This window comes from Equus quagga, chromosome 5 (assembly GCF_021613505.1).
Source record: "Equus quagga isolate Etosha38 chromosome 5, UCLA_HA_Equagga_1.0, whole genome shotgun sequence".
Classification (NCBI taxonomy): Eukaryota; Metazoa; Chordata; class Mammalia; order Perissodactyla; family Equidae; genus Equus; species Equus quagga.
This window is the reverse complement of record NC_060271.1, coordinates 49,780,733-49,798,223: the sequence shown is the minus strand read 5'-3', so window position 1 is coordinate 49,798,223 and position 17,491 is coordinate 49,780,733. Positions and strand designations below refer to the sequence as shown.

General features: G+C 51.7%; 1 protein-coding gene across 2 annotated transcripts in view; it reads right to left on the bottom strand.

The window, feature by feature from the left end:
- Positions 1 to 10,793, bottom strand: part of EDAR (ectodysplasin A receptor) — a 43,974-nt gene extending 33,181 nt beyond the window's left edge. For both annotated transcript variants that reach the window (XM_046660444.1, XM_046660445.1), the window contains exons 1-4: positions 10,636 to 10,793; positions 9,686 to 9,808; positions 9,270 to 9,451; positions 2,150 to 2,235 (exon numbers count right to left, since the gene is read on the bottom strand). In XM_046660444.1, the coding sequence (XP_046516400.1) occupies positions 2,150 to 2,235; positions 9,270 to 9,451; positions 9,686 to 9,808; positions 10,636 to 10,722 (478 nt within the window). In that variant the 5' untranslated portion in view covers positions 10,723 to 10,793. The remainder of the gene's footprint in view (positions 1 to 2,149; positions 2,236 to 9,269; positions 9,452 to 9,685; positions 9,809 to 10,635) is intronic.
- Positions 10,794 to 17,491: the final 6,698 nt, after the last annotated feature.

Below are 17,491 nucleotides of genomic sequence, written 5' to 3'. Positions count from 1 at the left end.
TGGGCTGTGTCCCCCCGACTACGGCAGGCGGGCGCCCAGGGCTCTCTCCTGCATAGACGTCTTGCTCTCGGTGGCCGGTCTCCTCTCCCCTGCCCCAGTCCTGTTCCATCCCTAACGGGGATGTGCGCCTCTGTATCACACGCTTTCCCGGGACGTGCCAAGCTCTCTGGGGGTTTGTATAATCCACTACTCAGTGACGCGGTATGGACGGTGTGAGCTTCGCTTTTGCAGGGCCCAGGTAAATCTTATCAAAACCGAAAGGAGAGTCTCAGCTTGGAGCCAAAGGAGCTCTCGACCGCCTCCGACCGTGGGCTCGGGGAGGGCAGGGCCTGGTGGGACCTGGGCAGCCAGCCGGTGACTTCGGAGTCCTGACAATAAGGCTTCCCAGCCTTCCTGGCTTTCCCGGGGTGGGGCTGCTGAAGGCAGCCCTGTGAGTTTGTCTGTCTTTATGGAGGCTGTGGTCATAACCAGCCTTTCTAGTTCTATCTGCAGACTCCAGAACAGGAGGCCTGGGTAAAAAGATCTCTGGATGGAGGACCCTGCAGAGGGAAGAGCAGACCCCAGAGGTGGAGAGAATAACTGTGTGTCCACACTTCCGACTCTGACCTAGACAGGGCTCCATTCTCTAGGTCACTCCTGAAGCTCGGTGCCGGTTCTTTGCTGGCCTCCTTCAGGGCTGGACTCTACAAACTGGAGCTGGTCTTCGGTTAGGCAGTGAAGGGCTAGGGGTTGGGAGGCGGGGCGCTTGTTTCACAGTCTCTGGACTCAGGGGCTGTGCTTTCTCCCCATGCGATAGACCTCACTGTTGGACAGAGAGGACAGAGGCGCTCCTCCTGGACTTGGAGCTCTTCCGCTGGCCAGATGGCTGGCAGAGCCCTTGTGTGTGAGAGCTTTCAAACGAAAGGGCACCCTGGGAAGGGCTGCTTTTTTTCCAGGCTCCACAGGCAAAGAGTCTTTTCTAAATAGGCAGTGAGTGTCTGACAGCTTCCCAGGTGGGAACTCTATCCCAGAACTATCCAGTATTGAATCCTGAGGATTCCCAGCAGAAGACGTCAGTGATGGCAGCGGACTTCACCTCAGGTCCTGCTGGCAGCCTGGCCCTTGGGCCTCCTCTGATTTCTGAATTAATTAGCACCTGGCTGGGTAGGAACCCTCAGCTTTAAAGACATGCAAATCCAATGTTGCCAGGCTCCTCTCCTGAAGCCATTTGGAAGGGAGAGGAGGGCCCTCCCACAGGCAGCCGTGCCCCACTGCCCAGAGCACGCCGTCCAGCTGAACCTTTGGGTGAGGGGAGGTGTGCCCCCTCTTCTGACTCTCCTTCTCTTCCTCCTAGTGCTCTTATGATGCAGGCCCCTATGCTATGTCCTCAACCGGATTCTTGTGAGAAGATGGGGTACACAGGGCCTCATGGAGAGCCAGGAGAGGCAGGGTCCCACGCTGCCCCTGTGCCCTCTGATGCCCCAGAGTGGGAGCAGAGCTGGAGGGAGGGCAAGGCAAGTACTCCTGCCGCCCAGGGACCAGACTCCCAGTCTCCTCCCCACCGCCCACCCATCCCACCTTCACTAGTGTCTCTCCAGACCACAGAGCCAAGAGACCAACATGACATTTTCAGAGCCCCAGTTCCTGGCCCTTATCAACAGATGCTGTGAAAGTCAAACCAAAACGAGAAGAGGAAAGAAACAGCCTAAGGTGGGATTCCACACTCCTGAGACTCATTGTTTACATGTGCTTTGTGGAATCCATTTCATTAACTGTGGTTTAAAAAATATATATCTGAGAACTTACATTGTCTGGCACTTTGCAGTGCTTCACAAAAATGCCTTGGCATCTGCGGTCTCCTTGGTTTCTCCAGTAATCACATGAGATGGATTTTAGTACCCACACATTACAGATGAGAAAACCAAGGCTCACAGAGGTGACGTGACTCGTTCAAGGTAGCTGGTGACTGACCTGAGTCTCTGACTCATGGTTCAGCCATAGCAAAACTCTCTTCTTGGACCTGCTGCCTGACTGGTCAGGCCGTGGGAGCATTTTCGGTTACGTGTTCACTGTAGTTAATTTGTCTGGGTGCCAGGTTTGGCTTCTTTCTATAACACTGTGTAATGAAAGATACCAGTATGATTCTGATGGAAGGATGGAGAGTACTCACACTCCTTGGTGTTGGGCGGCGCCAGGAGGCAGGAGTAGCAGACCATGCCGTAGATGTTCCTGGGTCTGTTCTCCAGCATGTAGTAGCTGTGGGGAGGGCGACACGAGACAAAGCAGACAGCTGAGGCTGGAGTCGCCACAAGCGAGCACTGCTCATGAGCATGCCCACGATCAAAGCCAGGCAGGAGACAGACCTGTGGGGACTGGCAGCCCCGCGGAGCCAATGGCCCATTTTGACCACTGAGTTTCCTTGGGGGTTTGCAGCCTGTCTTGAAATGGAATATTCTTTTTGCAATCGGGGCCAGTTTGAGCCTTTCTTTTAATTTCTCCCCTTTTTGGTTCCCTTCACTCATGTATTTGTTTGGGGTGTGTGTGTTATCACCATCTTCATCACATCATCCACCAGAATTATCTGCATGCCCACCACATGTAGGCTCGTTTAGCTCTCTGGTGTACCAACCAGGGAGCCAGGCCCCTGGAGGAGGAGCACCCTCTCCGTGAGTGCCCATCGCAGAGCCTGTGGCCTGGTGCGAGTGCTGACAGATGTGTCTATGAGCCCCTGGGACACTGGACCTCCCGGACTACCTGAACGCTTGCTAACCAAGATTGAACAGAGCCGTCCGGCAGAACATGTCTGCAGCAGACAAAAAGACAGCAGCAATGTCTAGAGAGGTCACCACAGAGGGCCTTAAGGTCAGCCTGAAATACCGCCAGGCCCTACCTGCAATGTGTTTGCTTCCTCCTCAGGAAGCACGTGACTGAAGGCACCTATGTAAGTTTGCGCTGGGATTGCACACACTTAAAGAAAAGGGCAAGTCATTCACACAAGACTGTCTGAAGTCCTTTAGGCCCCAACGATGTTTCATTTTATCTTTCGAGCTTCTTGATGTCCACTTGCCAGCCCCACGACCACGTGACTCAGAAGGCCCTCCTGGTAGAGCTCCGCGCCCTGGTCGGAGTTCTCTGCAGCCACGCCGCCTCCTGGCCCTGGGCCTCCTCCCCCTGCCACTCACAGCTCAGGCTCCTTTCCACCTGCAGGCTTTGGCACTTCTCTTGGCGCGTGCCCGTTTTCCATAAACACACATTCAGCGGTGATCATGGAGTCATTTATCACATTGTGAGAAGTAAATTAATAAAGTGAGCTGGTGCCAATGTTTTCCCTTATTACAACTCAGGAGATGAAAAATCCCTCTCTGCTATTGGATTTTTCTGTGTTTGTTTCTTAATCTCTTTTTTATTAGCCGTGCACACCCAGGCGTCTGCTGACGGCAGCGGTAAGTGGCAGCGTGGTGCAGGAGTGCTGGGGGCAGTCTTGGACTCCAGCCGCCGTGAGCTGGACCATTACCAGTAACATTAGGATCATAATTGCCTGCCCTTCCTCAGGGCCTTTTATCCTCAGAACCCTATGTTTCTTGTAAACATTAATTAACCAATCTTAAAACACCCCTCAGAGAAGCCACAACAGCCAGTTTTATAGTTAAGCCTTCTGGAAAAGCCTCTCTCAAACACATACTCTGCCACCTCCAGAAGCCGTGCACCCAGGAAGCAGGAAGGCTACTGGGTCCCACCATGCATCTGCTCCCAGGAGGGGGTGCATGTCTGCGTGTGGCCTCACGCGGGTGACAGGCTCCAGCTCAGCCCGGCCAGCCCCCATGCAGCTTTCTGACGCCCACACTCAGTATAGCCTCTTGGGACTATTAGTTTCTGCTCTTCTCAACTCCACCTCCAGTGTATCTTGTCTCACTAGATTGTGATTGTCTCTCCCCCTGGCCTGGGAGTACACAGGGGCAGCCTTGTTCATATCTGTATTTCTAGTACCCTGTGCTGGGTACTGAGGAGGGAAGGCTCTAGGCAAGTATTGACTGGGAGAGTGCAAGGCTGACAGAAGCCTGAAGGACATTTTGTGCATCTTTCCTCCCTTTTCTAACAGCAGAACCACAGCTACGCCCACCCTGGTTAACACCTTGGGCACTGAGCTCTTCCGTAGATGAAGATCCACAGCCACCGGGTGGGTGTGGAACATCTGGGCTTAGAGCTGGGCGCCCAACGGGTGTGGGGCCGCCATGCTCTGTGCACAGCTAGGGGGCCACTCCATCCCGGGGCAGTCTGCTACCTCTTCTTGGCACACAGGCACCTTCTCGCTCTCAGTCCCAGTGGGCACCTCTCTCTCATTCCCCCAGAGGCTCTGCATGGCCATGGCTGTGCCTCCTGCCCTGACAACGTGTCTGGACCAAGCTGGGTAATGTATTAAGTAACTTAGCAAAGAAAGAATATTGAGAAGCTATGCATTTTTAAAAATATGTTGGCTGCAGGAGGCTGCTGTGGGATTGTACTGCCTGACTCAGTGTGAGTGTTAAATACCTTACACATTTCCTGACACGCATTGTTGCACAGAACATTTTTAAATGTAAGATTTTTCTCTTTAGGACTAACTGCAACTCCTCATGGTATGGTTCACATCCGCGTTGCTCGCCCTGGGCTAGACAGGAGTGGAAAATAATTGCTTGGCTTCTTCCATCTGACAGATTTTCATCAACTTGGAGCTGGGTGTTCATTTCACAATCTCTGCCCCCACTAAAGCATATCGGGTCCCATTGTCTTTGTGTAAAGTCTAATTTCCTACACTCTGATCTATATTTTGACTATTCTCTAGCTGTTTTTTTCCTACTGTTCTTCAAGGGTTGATTAAAATGAGTAGCCCAAGACAAGATTCAGTTTAAGTGGGGCCTCTAGAATCTTCTGTGTAGGGATTGACTTCCTCCAAGTCAACAGGTATATAGATTTTCCCCAAAGATTTCCTTTTCTCAGGGCTCCTAGGCGTGAAATGGATGCCACTGAGCCATCGGATGCTTCTTTTTCGCTCTACAACATTGGAATGCAGGACCAACAGCTGTGCCCTCATCTGGTCCTCCAACCATCCTCGAACTCCCTCACTTGAAGGGAGTGGACAGTATGGAACCCAGCCAGATGGAGCTTGTCCAGTGGGTAAGATGATGCCTGGGGGAGGTTGTGAAACCTACCCTCTCCTCTCTTCCTCCTGTGTTTTGTTCGCTGGTCCTCCCACACAAGCCTTGCTCAACAGGAAAGCCCCGGGTATCGCTCCTTGTTCAGCGAGTGTCTCAGCCACATATGATACAAAGCAGAGAGGGCAAAGGAGGAGAGAGTGCCTGCCAAACCACAGGGCGAGAGGGCCAAGGCAACCTGTGGTGGTACAAGACAAATATGAGGCGGTCTGCATCACAGCCTGGGAGCCACACAAACTTGGGAATGAAAACAGCCTTTCATTGGGCTCACAGCGCTGACCTGCCAAAACACCTTGTAAGCCTCCTCTGTGACACAGCGTGAGAACTCCGTTTTGTTCTCTAACCCTAGGGCACGTAGCAGGAAGCGGGAGACCTCCAGGGTCCTGCTGATAAAGCACCAAGCTCGTCAGAGCTGGGATGGGGAGGCTGGGGACCGGAGATGAAGTGGGCCTTCTATTTCGGTGGCCTTGGGGTTGGGAGTGATTTATTTGAACATCATGCTGCAGAGCCAAATGGGAAAGTGCCTAAACGTTTTCACCTCCATAGAGCACTGTGAGGACTCCCGGAGAGGCCTGCTGAGCTGTGTCTCCTGCAGGATACCCTCCATTCATTCAGCAGGTGCTCAGGACCTCTCCTTGTCCTGGTGCTGAAGACAAAGGGTGGAATAAGCAGGTTGCTGTTCTCAGGAGCAGCGAGGGAATTATTCAAGATTTCAGAGCCGGAAAGATCCTTTTAAGAGCACAGATGGCAGCCTCCCCACTAATTCTATAGATGGTCATCCATAACTTTTGCAGCCTTCTAGAAGCAGGGAGCTCACGACCATTCCATTGTCAAATTTCTTTCTGGTAAAGGTACTGGGACGAAGCAAATTGTCTTCATTGTCCCAGAACAGCCTTTCTGGTGACCGAGCCAGCACCTGCCTGTAGGACAGGGTTATTTATGGCATTGGTCCCACGGCTTGTCCTTTCTGGCTAGAAAGTCAGTGGATCAAAGTAAGAATGGAATAGGCGGCTCAATGTGCACACTCACTGCCCCTTTTGGATCATCTGCAACAAAATCATGGCTGAATCTCACAGACCTCCAGGGGACATGCACCAGTCTGAACTGTGGCAGGGTGAGAGCCAGCGACGCTAATGGGGGAGGCTCCACTTTGCACCCACCCCCCTTCCGCCTCTACAAAGCTGCCTCACTGGCGGGGCCTATCTAGACCAGCGGCTCCCACACCGTTAATGTGTAGATGACTTCCAGATCCTGACCCTCAGCCCAGATCTCCACTCTAGCTTCTACCCATTTATCTGTCTATGTGTTAGATGTCTTGGTCTGCATGTCTGAATATCACAACCACTTCAAATTCCACACATAGCTCCTCCATCCTCCCTCCGCCACACCATCGAAATTCCTCTTCTTCCTGTATTCCCGTATTCCAGAGAGGCCTTAGCAAACGGCATCTCTGTCCACACAGCTGGCCAAGGCAGACATCTGAGTGTCCTCTTCAAAATCTCCTCCCCTACACCCCCTACACACTTGGTCTGCAACTCCAGTCACTGCCATCTTCCAACACACTCTCAGATTTTTCCTCTCCCTCCACCCTCCAGTGTTTCCTCCTTGCCCCAGGTCTCACTATGTCCCACCTCATGCCTGATCCATGGGCTCCCATCTCTTCCCTAGTCACCTTGTTTTCCTTACTGTTGCTAAGAGGATCAAGGTACAGCCTGACTGCGTCCTACACCAGCTTGGAAGACTGTATGGTGACCCGCGTCAGCATCACGATGAAGACTTGAGCCTTCAGCCTCACCTTCCAGAGCCATTTCCACTGGCCCCTGCCCCCATCACTAGTTCCTCTGTACTCCCTGAGTGCACTTGCCACTCGGCCCCAGGGACCGACAGCCCTACATCCTGTGGGTGCCACCCCTTGGTGCTTTGGCAAGAGCATTTCCACTTGGAGTGCTCTGTCCTCCTCCCCGTCCCAGCATCACCCCAAGAAGCCTTCTAAGACCCCTCCAGACACCCCCCCTAGCCACAGAGCGAGTGGGCCTTGCTAGACTTCCTGAACTGCGCGTGCCTCCCACACTGACTGTGGGCACTACTTCCTCGTCTCACTCTTCCCCTGGAAAGAGGCACCACGTCTTTCCTCTTAGTCTCACTAGGACTTACTTTGTAGGTTCTTAGTTCAAAGGCTTACTAAAGTAAATGTGGGAGCTGTTATGCTGGGTTGTGTCGGGTCAGTTCTTACACTGAGAGGCTCTCAAAATAAGTTCGGGTTTTGCAAAGAGGGTTATTTTCTTTGTGAGGCAAGCATGGCAAGGTGTGCGTGCTTTTCCTTGGCACATCTACAGTTAATCCATGAAACTCTATTTCTTTCATGAATCATGTATCTGCATCAATAAAAAGCAGTCAAGTTGAAGTTCTAGGAAGTATTTAAGTTATCAGAGACTGCTTCTAGCTCTCTCCTGTCCAGATCCTACTGAATTTCTCTCATTCACGGCCAAGCACAGCGTCTGCGCAGAGCAGTCCCTCAGTAGACGCTTGCACCATTGGGTGGGAAGGCATTGATTCTGCTGCTTCTAACACGCTCCTTTTCATGGAGCCCCCACAGCACAATATCCTCAACTAAATTAACTATTCTGCTACAGAACTTTTATTGTTATCATATTTCCCAAGAGAATAGTCTAATATCTTCCTTGGGTATAGCTACCAGCTCTTTTGCATATTGAAAAATAGTGTTCTGTGATAATGTTCCCCTGCTTTCTTTATTCATTTGACAAGTATGTTTGAATCATCCTTTGTGTCAGGGACATTGACAGAGAGCTGTCCAGCAGACTTTCGTCTATGCAGGCCTATAGCTCGGGAGGTAGGCCTGAAATGACCAGGGAGAAAACTAGGGAGCCTGGAGATGGGGGGCCGTCACCAGCAGAGAGATATTGGTGGAAGCCAGGGAAATGGATGCTTCTCAGTAACAAATATAAACTAAGGTTAATTTCTGCAAGTGTAAAATATCTCCTTATTTTAAAGAGTTATTCAGTTTCAATCTATTTCTAAATTGGTAGGTCTTTCTGCCTTTTTTGTATTTCCTTCGTCTCATAGACTTCTTTCAGCCCAATGTTCTCATTTGGATATATCCTTCTTATTTTCTTCCTCCTCTTAATTCAATGCAGCAATCCAGGGAGATAACATGTGCACAAGTAGGTTGTAAAGTATAGTGCAACATTCACTGCCATCACCTCCACCACCTCTACCTCCACCATCACCACCTCCATCATGACCACCACTGCCTCCATCATCACCACCTCCATCATCACCATCACCTCCACTATCTCCATCACCACCAACCATCTCCACCACCTCTCTCTCTTCTGCCACCGTGTAGCCTTCACCCCTGCTTTTGGTTTCTTTCTGTAGCCCTTGCAAGCATTATACGGCGTGGCCACTAGAGGGAGGCAGAAGCAACAGCCATAGCTTGGTATTTATTGGGTGTTAAGGCTGTGCTTTCCTCATCTCAAGTGGAACTTGCTGTGTGTCTTGCCTGTAAGAAGGAAGATTTTATCTTTCTGTCTTTCAGGCTAATTGCATTTTCACTTTGCTTTTTTGGTAAGACTTTTGATACCTAATAGAATTGTGGTGGAATTATAGATAGCATATGACTCAAATATTCCTATCAGTAGCTCTTACCCTCAATTTTTTCCAGAATACTAAAACTACTAAAAATTATACTTTTGTATGGGTTTTAGTTTTCTTTTCTCCAAAGCATTCCACATGTGTCACCTCATTGTAAGTGTTCAACAAATCCGTTTGATTTGGATAGTCAGAGGATATTATTATGACTAATGTCCACTTAGGAGACGCAGGAGCTGAGCTTGGATGGGCTGCATCTCCTGTGAAAGGTGGCAGGACTTGCCATCCTAGATGCCATGCTTCCTGGCTGCAGATGTGTACCCTCCTTCTTACCGAGCTGCCCCCTCTAGACTGGGACAAACGGCAGGAGTGAGGCTATGCTGCAGGCCTGAGGTGCTCACGTTGGCAGGGGTCCTCACCAATGGGACATGCAGGGCTTTCTGCAGAAAGCATCCTGGGGTGCATTCTGGCAGTGCCCATGCTTACCCAGGGAGACAAGGTCCACACTCAGCGTCATTCTCCATGTCCCCTGGTGTCAGCACGGTGGCTCGGAAGAAGCCTTCGCAGTCTTTGTGGCGCCTGCATATCTGGTAGCCTCCTTTGGAAAACTTCTCCGCCGGGCAGGGGACACAGCCATAGTCCTCATCTTTGGTGCCGTAGCCACAGGACTGGCCGAGGAAGAGGACAGAGGATGCAGGTGAGTACAGCGGCTACAGCTGCCATCACCAGAACCGCGGTCTTTGGGCACGTTGGACACACGGGGCACACTGGGCATACCGGGCACTGATATAGCTTGGAGACCACACGTAGAACAAAAAAGCTAGGGTGAGGACACCCACATGAAGGAGGGGGAGCTCACCACGCTGGGGGATGTGGCCTGACAGCCGGGCAGGGGGCCTTACCAGGTAGGGCTCCTCCCCCGGCCCACACTGGGGACACTCGTGGCACAGCCCAGTGGTCTGGTTGTAGTACTCATTCTCTCCGCAGTTGGAGTATTCTGCTCTGGTGGAGCACATCAGAGACACCTGCCACAAGAAACGGGGTGTTTCGTCCTCCAGACCTCCTTGCAGGCACACATAGTTACTCAGGGTCAGTGCCCAGACGTCCTCGAGGTCGACTGAGGACGAAGCCTGCTGGTAGGGGCCCTGCTCAGTCAGTTGGTGCTCATCTGGTGTCAAGTCCCCGGTACCTTTAGCTAATAAGCTGGGCCAGCCACCCGCTTCCCCCAGCTGGCCTCACTCCTGCCTCCCTCACCCCCTGCTCTCAGAAACCCCATCCCATCCCCAAGGCCTGCTCCAAACTCTCTTCACTCATGAAATCTTTCTCTCGTTCTCTCCAAAGACACGGACGAGGCGGCCCCTTCCTGGAGCCTCAGAACACAGCTCCTCTAGTCACATGGTCCTCTTCTCCTCCCCTGAGAGGGACCCCCATGATGGAGCCCTGCATCTGTCTTTCTCAGCTATGTGGCCCACAGGCATGGCGCTCACTACACAGGCACTGGGTTGTGTATATCGCAACATAAATAAGCATATAAGGATGTTTCTATCCATGAAACCCTATAAAGGGAGCCACCCACCAGAGGAGTCTAATTAGAACTGGGGCACTATTCAGTGCTTTGCAGGTGTCATCTCATTGCGCCCTCAGAAGAGCTTGGTGAAGGAGGTGCTCTTATCATTGTTCGCATTTTACAGCTGCGGACACTGATACTTAAGCGGCCAAGGAGCTGGCCCGAGGTGGTGTGACTGGTGAAGGCCACAGCTGGACAGGAGCTCCCACTGGGACTCCACCAGGGCTGCCACGGGCTCTCTCTGGGGCGAGGGTGCAGGGTGGGCAGGAGCTCTGACACACTTACCACCAAGACGGGGAGCCAGAGTGTGCTCTTGCAGCCTCCAACGTGGGCCATCCTTGCCTGCGGGTTCACCTGAAAGACACACTTCATCAGCACCAGTGGTGCCTGCAGGGCTTGGGCTGCTCCATGACTGATGGGCTGTGGCCCAGCCCATAGCCTGGGTCCAGCTGCCTTCACTGCATCCTGCTGGGTATGAGGGACCTCTCAGCAAACAGAGTGGGGAACGAAGACACTCGAAAAGTAAAGGCAGATTTTAGGCTGAGCCCCAGGCCCCCTTGGACTGACTCCATTCATGGCCCTCCCAGCATCACAGCCATCCCTGGGAAAGAGCCCCAGGGAGGAAGGACCAGAGCACACTGAGAGCCTATTGGTAAGGCCGGGGCAATGACCAATTGCTTCACTTGCTTGGAGAGTCTGAAACCCTGGCATGAGGTGCTTCAGGCTACTGCTGACCCTCTGGCTCCAGGAGACCCCTGGAGATAGTGCCAGGAATCAGAATCTGGCCCATTCTCTCCCAACCCACTTCTGCTCTCCCAGCCCCACTGGAAGGTTCTTCCCTCTTTCTGTTAAGAATGAGTCATCCATCAAAATGATTAAGAGAATGTACAAGTCGAACCATGAAATTTTACATTCGAGACAACTGAAGCCAGAGAGGTTAGGTACTTGGCCAAGGTCACACAGCTACTTAACACGCAAAGGATGGTTACATCCCAGGCGTTCAGATGCTTTTCCCCAACTTTTGAATTAAGGAGGAGGTGTTATTTTTCACTTTTCCACTTTCAGAATGGGAGACCTGTATTTCTGACTCAAAGCAATTCTGCCTGGGAGCCTGGCTGCACAAAGAGAGAGGATGTGTTCACGTGAGCACCTAAATCCCACAGCTGCCACACTCTGGGTCACTGTTGTGTCGTTTTGACACTGGGGACTGTGATTCAATAAGTGGAAACCTCATTTAGAATGGAGTCAGGAGGCCAGAAGGGGGCGCTCCCACGCAGTACCTCAAGGTTGGTTATAGGAAAGATGGCCCACTGCAGACCCCAACAGAAAGAAGTGTCAACAGGAAGGTGGTCAGTTACCGGAAGGGATGTACATCGCATCCCAAGCAGAAATCAACAACCCCAGCAACTCAGCCAGTGAGCAACCGTCACCACCCTGAAGTCTTGCTTCTCTCCAATGGACTTCCGTTCAAAACAACCCCTCCCAGTTTCCTCCTTTTTCTCTGTAAAATAATCTTCCTCTCCATTATTTGTTGGATTTGCCTGTGGTCCGCCATAGTATGTACATCCTGAACTGCAAGTCTTTGGCTATCCCAAATAAACTCGTTTTGCTGGTGAAAATAACAACCTATTTTATTTCTGAGGTCGACAGGATGAATTAGTGACCAGGGAGCTTGTCTTCTTCGACCAGCGGGCTGTGTGAGGAGCCTTCAGAATCAACCGCTGACTCAGACCACAAGTCCACCTGGGCCTTGGGAAGCCCCCCAAGGACTTTCACCTGCTGAATCCTCTTGTTCCTGGTGAGCCATCGTTGGTCAGGGAAACCCATAATTCCAAAAACCACACAAAAAAGACTGTGCAGGGTGGCTCAAAGCAGGAGATGCACTGAATGGGAAATCCATTCCTTTTTTTAAGGAGGAAAGTCCTGAACTTTGTCTTTACAATACAATAACCCAATGCATTGAGGAGAAAAGCAGCCAGAAGATTGTTTATTGGAAATAAAGAAGTTAAGTTGGAGAAAGAGGGAGGGCTGTGTAACTCAGGAGTCGGGGACAGGCCAAGAGAGGAAAACCAGGGGCCAGTTGGTGGTGGGGGGTTGCTGAGGAGAAGCAAACTGCCTGAGTGTACAGACACAGTCTTGCTTTGTAACTCCCCCGGGACTTAGCACCTTCACAGCGAGATTTTGGGGGAGAATGCACATTCAGGAGAAGCACCCAACATACAAATATGTAGTGAGAGGCCAGTGAGGGACACGGCCCAAGTGCTCCGAGTCCGCCTGCCTCAGCTTTTGTGGGCCTCCAGAAGGCACAGCTCTGGCTTCCCCTGGGACATGTCTGCCCTACCCCCATCCCACCCCATCCCGCCTCCTGACAGGGAGCAGCAGGCACCCATGCTTCCCAGGAGAAGAGGTTGGATAAAATCCAGGTGGAGCCTTAGATATTGTACTTATTTATCATTACAGCAAACAAAAGGTCCAATGGAACATGGACCTGTTCTGTGGAATACCATGCAGGGCTCTACCAAAAGAAACCACTAGTTGGGGCTGGCTCCATGGCTGAATGGTTTTAAGTTCATGTGCTCTGCTTCGGTGGCCCAGGGTTTCACTGATTTGGATCCTGGACGCAGATGTGGCACCACTCATCAAGCTGGGGGGGACTGGAATTGGCCACCCCAAGATATGTCTCTTTGGCATGAGGATCATTTTGGGCTGGTTACTTTTAAAAACTGCAGACAAGAGAAACTCTGAAAAGCAGAAGTTACCCTTTGTAAGAGACATTTACCTTTGTAAGGGAAATCTCCATCTGTAAAGGTGTCTCCCTCTCTGTACCAGGAAGGAGAAGGGATGACCTTATATCTAGAAACTCTTATCAATGTAGAAGGCAAGGACTCAAGTCTGCATAATAACCTTACTCTTGTTTACTGTGCTTTTCTGGCAACCTCCGAAAACTGACCCCCCCCACCCTCAACATCCTCCTTTGTCTTTAGCTGAAGATGGTATTTAAGGTGAGAGCTTCTGCCATTTCGGTGAGCTGCTTAGTTTTCCTGAGTGTCTCTGTGTATACATGCTATAAAGCTTTGTTTGATTTTCTCCTATTATTCTGTCTCATGTGAATTTAATTCGTTGTCTGGCCAGAAGGACCCAGAGTGGGTAGAAGAAATGTCTTCCTCCCCTACAAAGCCATGCTGGGTGGTGTCCCACACAGTACAACCAGAAGCACCTACAACTAGACTATATAGCTGTGTATTGGGGGGCTTTTGGAGGACAAGGAAAAATAATAACAAAAAAAAATCTTGAAAAAAAAAGAAACCACCAGAAAAACAGCTCAGGGTGTATCTGCAAAGTTTCTATGTAAGAGAAGCAGGTCTGGAGTGACATCCACTATATTCTCAACAAAGATTTTCTGGCAGGGAGTGAAATAGGGTGCGGGTGACTAAGGATGGAGGGAGGGTCGTGGGGAACATCCCCCTTTTATACAGTTCCTACAGTCAGAATGATGGAGAAAAGTACATCTGAACTGCGATCAGGAAGAAAGGCAATGCAGACATTTCCTTTGGGAAGAAGCACGTCTCTGATTACTCAGAGAACAGGCTGGGGAAGGACGCCCCCCAGGGAAAGAGACCTATCAGAGACACCAGGGAAGGCAGCGTGGCCCGGGCCTGGATCTTCCCGGGTGGCACAGTTACCAGGTGTCTCTCACCAGTGAGTGACATCAGTGGCCTTTGGGGAAGGGTTAGGCTTCCGGAACCTCTTGAAGCGATACAAAAGCTGCCTTTCCCCACTTTCTAGCACACAGTCTTGCAATTCAGTACCACATCCACGTTTGACAACACTAAATGGACTAAGGCAAGATTAAAGCACACAGCCAGCCCGGTGGGAACTCCTGGGTGTTTTCCTTCTAACAACAGAGCAAGCCGGGGCAGGCAGGGCGAGAGACAGAGGGAGGCGCCTCAGCCCTGCTGCTGGGCGGGGAGGGCAAGGTGCAAACCGAGGCCAGAAAGGGAACTTAGGAACCAGCTCCTCCGACAGCCTGGTCTTGCTTCAGGATGGTGGGTAGCAGAGATGGGTTTCCACAGAGTCTGCTGATGGGGCCAGAGGCTCTCCCGAGGAGAGCTGCAGCCTGGAGCCTTCCAAGAACAGTCCTAAGGGTTCCTAATTTAATTATAGCTGAGCCTAGGAGGGCTTCCTGGTAAACACTGTGTGGGGCCGGGCCAGCACACTTTAGTGTCAACTGGGAGCACACATTGAAAGGCTCACTGGGCCCAAGGAGACAGAAAAGAAAGACAGATAAACATGAAAGGCAAAACAAGAAGTCTGTGGCGTTGACGCGTTTCTGCTATTGTTACCAATTCTCCAAGAGGATGAGCGGGTGGGGGAGGAGGACCAGGCAGCCCTCTGGCGAGGATTCTGTTTCTGGGCTGACTCTCCTTCGCAGAAGGTGGTTCTGCACTCACTGGGAACCGGCCGCCTAAGAGCCAGACGGGGCCAGGAGCGCTCCCAGTTGTGACCTCCTGGTGGCTTTTGCTTTGGGGATCCTCAATCCACTGTGCAGGGCAGCACTGCTGCCCGCCAGCTGTCAGAGGTGTGAGTGAAGTTGCTGAGCCCTCCAAAACGATGAGTGATGGAGAAATGGGCTGGGGGGCGGGGCAGGGCACCAAAACGTCCCTGCCTGTCAACCGACAGATAAGCCTGCTGCTTAACTTGTGGACTTGACCTGCTGGCTGGTGGTCCAGCTCAGGAGGTGCAGACTGTGCCCGTAGGTGAATCCAGCCGCCACGTGGTCTCGTTGCCTGGTGCCTATGGCCATGCTCATGACACCACATGACCTTGCAGCTGGGTCAGCCTAGAATATCTACCATCTGGTCCTTTACAGAAAAGCTCTGGTTGACTCTTCTCCTCCCTCCACTGACTCATTATTTTTCTGCCTTTTGGCCATTCCTTCCTCAACACTATTTCCACCTGAAATAACACAATAATAAAAATAACAGCTTATAGCTATGGAACTCTGGCCCCTGGGAGGGCACTGCTGCAGTCTACCGCTCACTCCCCCCCGTATAATCTCTAAATCAAGGGTTGGTGGGGAGAACATGCTGGATTGTAGGCCCGTTGGAGAGTTGGAGGGATTTATACTGCTGGAATCATTGGTGTGTTTTGTTTCTCTGCCATCCTAGGACCTCAGTCAGCAGTCCTGAACCTGTTGATAACCAAATGGGAAAAAAACCCACCGTGTAGTGATTACAAGCAAGGGCTGAATCACATCTTGGGCAAGTTATGCAGCTTCTCAGTGCCTCAGTTTCCTCATCTATAAAATGGATGCTAGAACAGTGCCTCCCTCATATGGGGGAGGCAGGGAGGCCCAAGTAGTTCCCCACTCGAACTGGGCCTCCCCTTTTGTTACCACCACTTCAGCCCCAGCCTGGTCATTTCTGGCAAAGGTTTCCTTGTAACAACATCCCGTTATGGCAAGTCTTTGGCCAACACCAGGCAGCCTGACCTCTGGAGACCTGGGCAGGGGAGGGCACCGTTCAGCATGTGGTTCCAGTTCTCAAGTGCCCTGGTGGGTGCCCTGCAGATTCGCCAGAGTTGAGCGCAGCCCTTCCTAATGCTAGAACAGAGGAGGAAAAGCAACGCAGAGCTGTCTTCTAAAATCCAGAACAGCAATGCTTCCTGATGCGTAGAGCTTCTCTCACAAGCTATAGAAATTAGGAATCCACGAGGATAAGATCAAAAGACACTTAGGCCCAAAATATGAAGTTAGGTATCCATCAAGACATCCTCCCTCCCAGGGGCCTCAAGTCAACAGACAAGCCTTTGCTCAAACTTGTTGGAGGGTGAGCTTGGCGCTTGGCAGAAAGCTAGAAGATTCTGGGCAGCTCACAGAGGCATGGCCCTCAGGAAGCTTGTGGTTTGTTAACCTGGAGGGTTGGAGTTGAGCTATAGTAACTCTGGAGTGTTTTTCTTACATCTGTTCAAAACTATTTATGAACCTCTCCAGTCTGGCCCAATTCTGGGCTAGAGGGCGGGCTCCCTAGAATGAGGCCTGGCACCTGTTCTCCAGGTGATTGGAGACTGAGGGGGACCAGAAGATCACCTACAGTTTAGGGGCTGGAGGTACAAGATGCTCAGGTGTGTGGGGCGGGGAGCCCTGATTTATAGTGTTTGGCTATTTCTGGGCTGTAAATACTCTCACTGTGGCCGTTTCAGGTGCTCATCGAAGCTACCCACTTGAGGGCAATGGACGCAGAGCCGGGAAGAAGTTATGGGGAGTTGGTTTTGAGCCCCCCTAGAGGCACCTGGCCCATTCTTGGGGAGACCAGGGCACGCAGAATCTCACGGAATCCTGAAGGGCAGTGAGTTAGCTGGGAAAGGTCCTCCAGGAAAGAGGGGTAGACGGCCCAAATGGCCAGAGGTGGAGCCAGGGGCTGAACGTGAGGTCAGATGAAGTCGGGAGGTTGCAACAGGACTTGTGCAAAGGCTGTGCGATGGAGAGAACGAGGGAAGACCAACTTCCTCCTGCAGTGAAAGAAGGGGAGACCCACCGAGGAGCCATGTGTCACAATGGGACCCAACACACACGTATTATCAATACAGTCGAGACAAAAGACGCACAAAACAACACTCATACTTACTTTATGCAATGCATGTGATCTATTCTGTCCTGTTGTCTTTACGCCATTTAAAAAATGGTAGTAGTTGCAGACTACAAAGTTGATTTCATGACCCACTACTGGGACATGATTTGTAATCTGACATTTGTAATACTGGCTTAGATGAGGGCAAGACTGGAGGGAGGAAACCTGTTAGGAGATGATGATGGCCTGACCTAGGCTGGAGCCAGAGGGGTGGAGAGAAGAGCCTGGGGGCCCAGGACTGGGGAGGCGGAGTTGTCAGGAGGGGATAGACAGTGTCGGAGGTGACAGAGCGCTGAGGTTGGCCCAGGTCTCTGCTCAGCTGTTGGGTACATGTGAGGTTGCTGCCGAGTGGGAAGCTGGGGCAGGTAGGAGGTGTCACAGATCGTGGACATCTGAGGGGCCTGGAGGACCTCCAAGAGGAGGCAGCCTCAGGTGGCTGCATACATGAGTTGAGCTCAGGAGAAGGATCTGAGCAAGGGAGAGACACAGCCCTCAGTGGCAAGGTGTCTGGG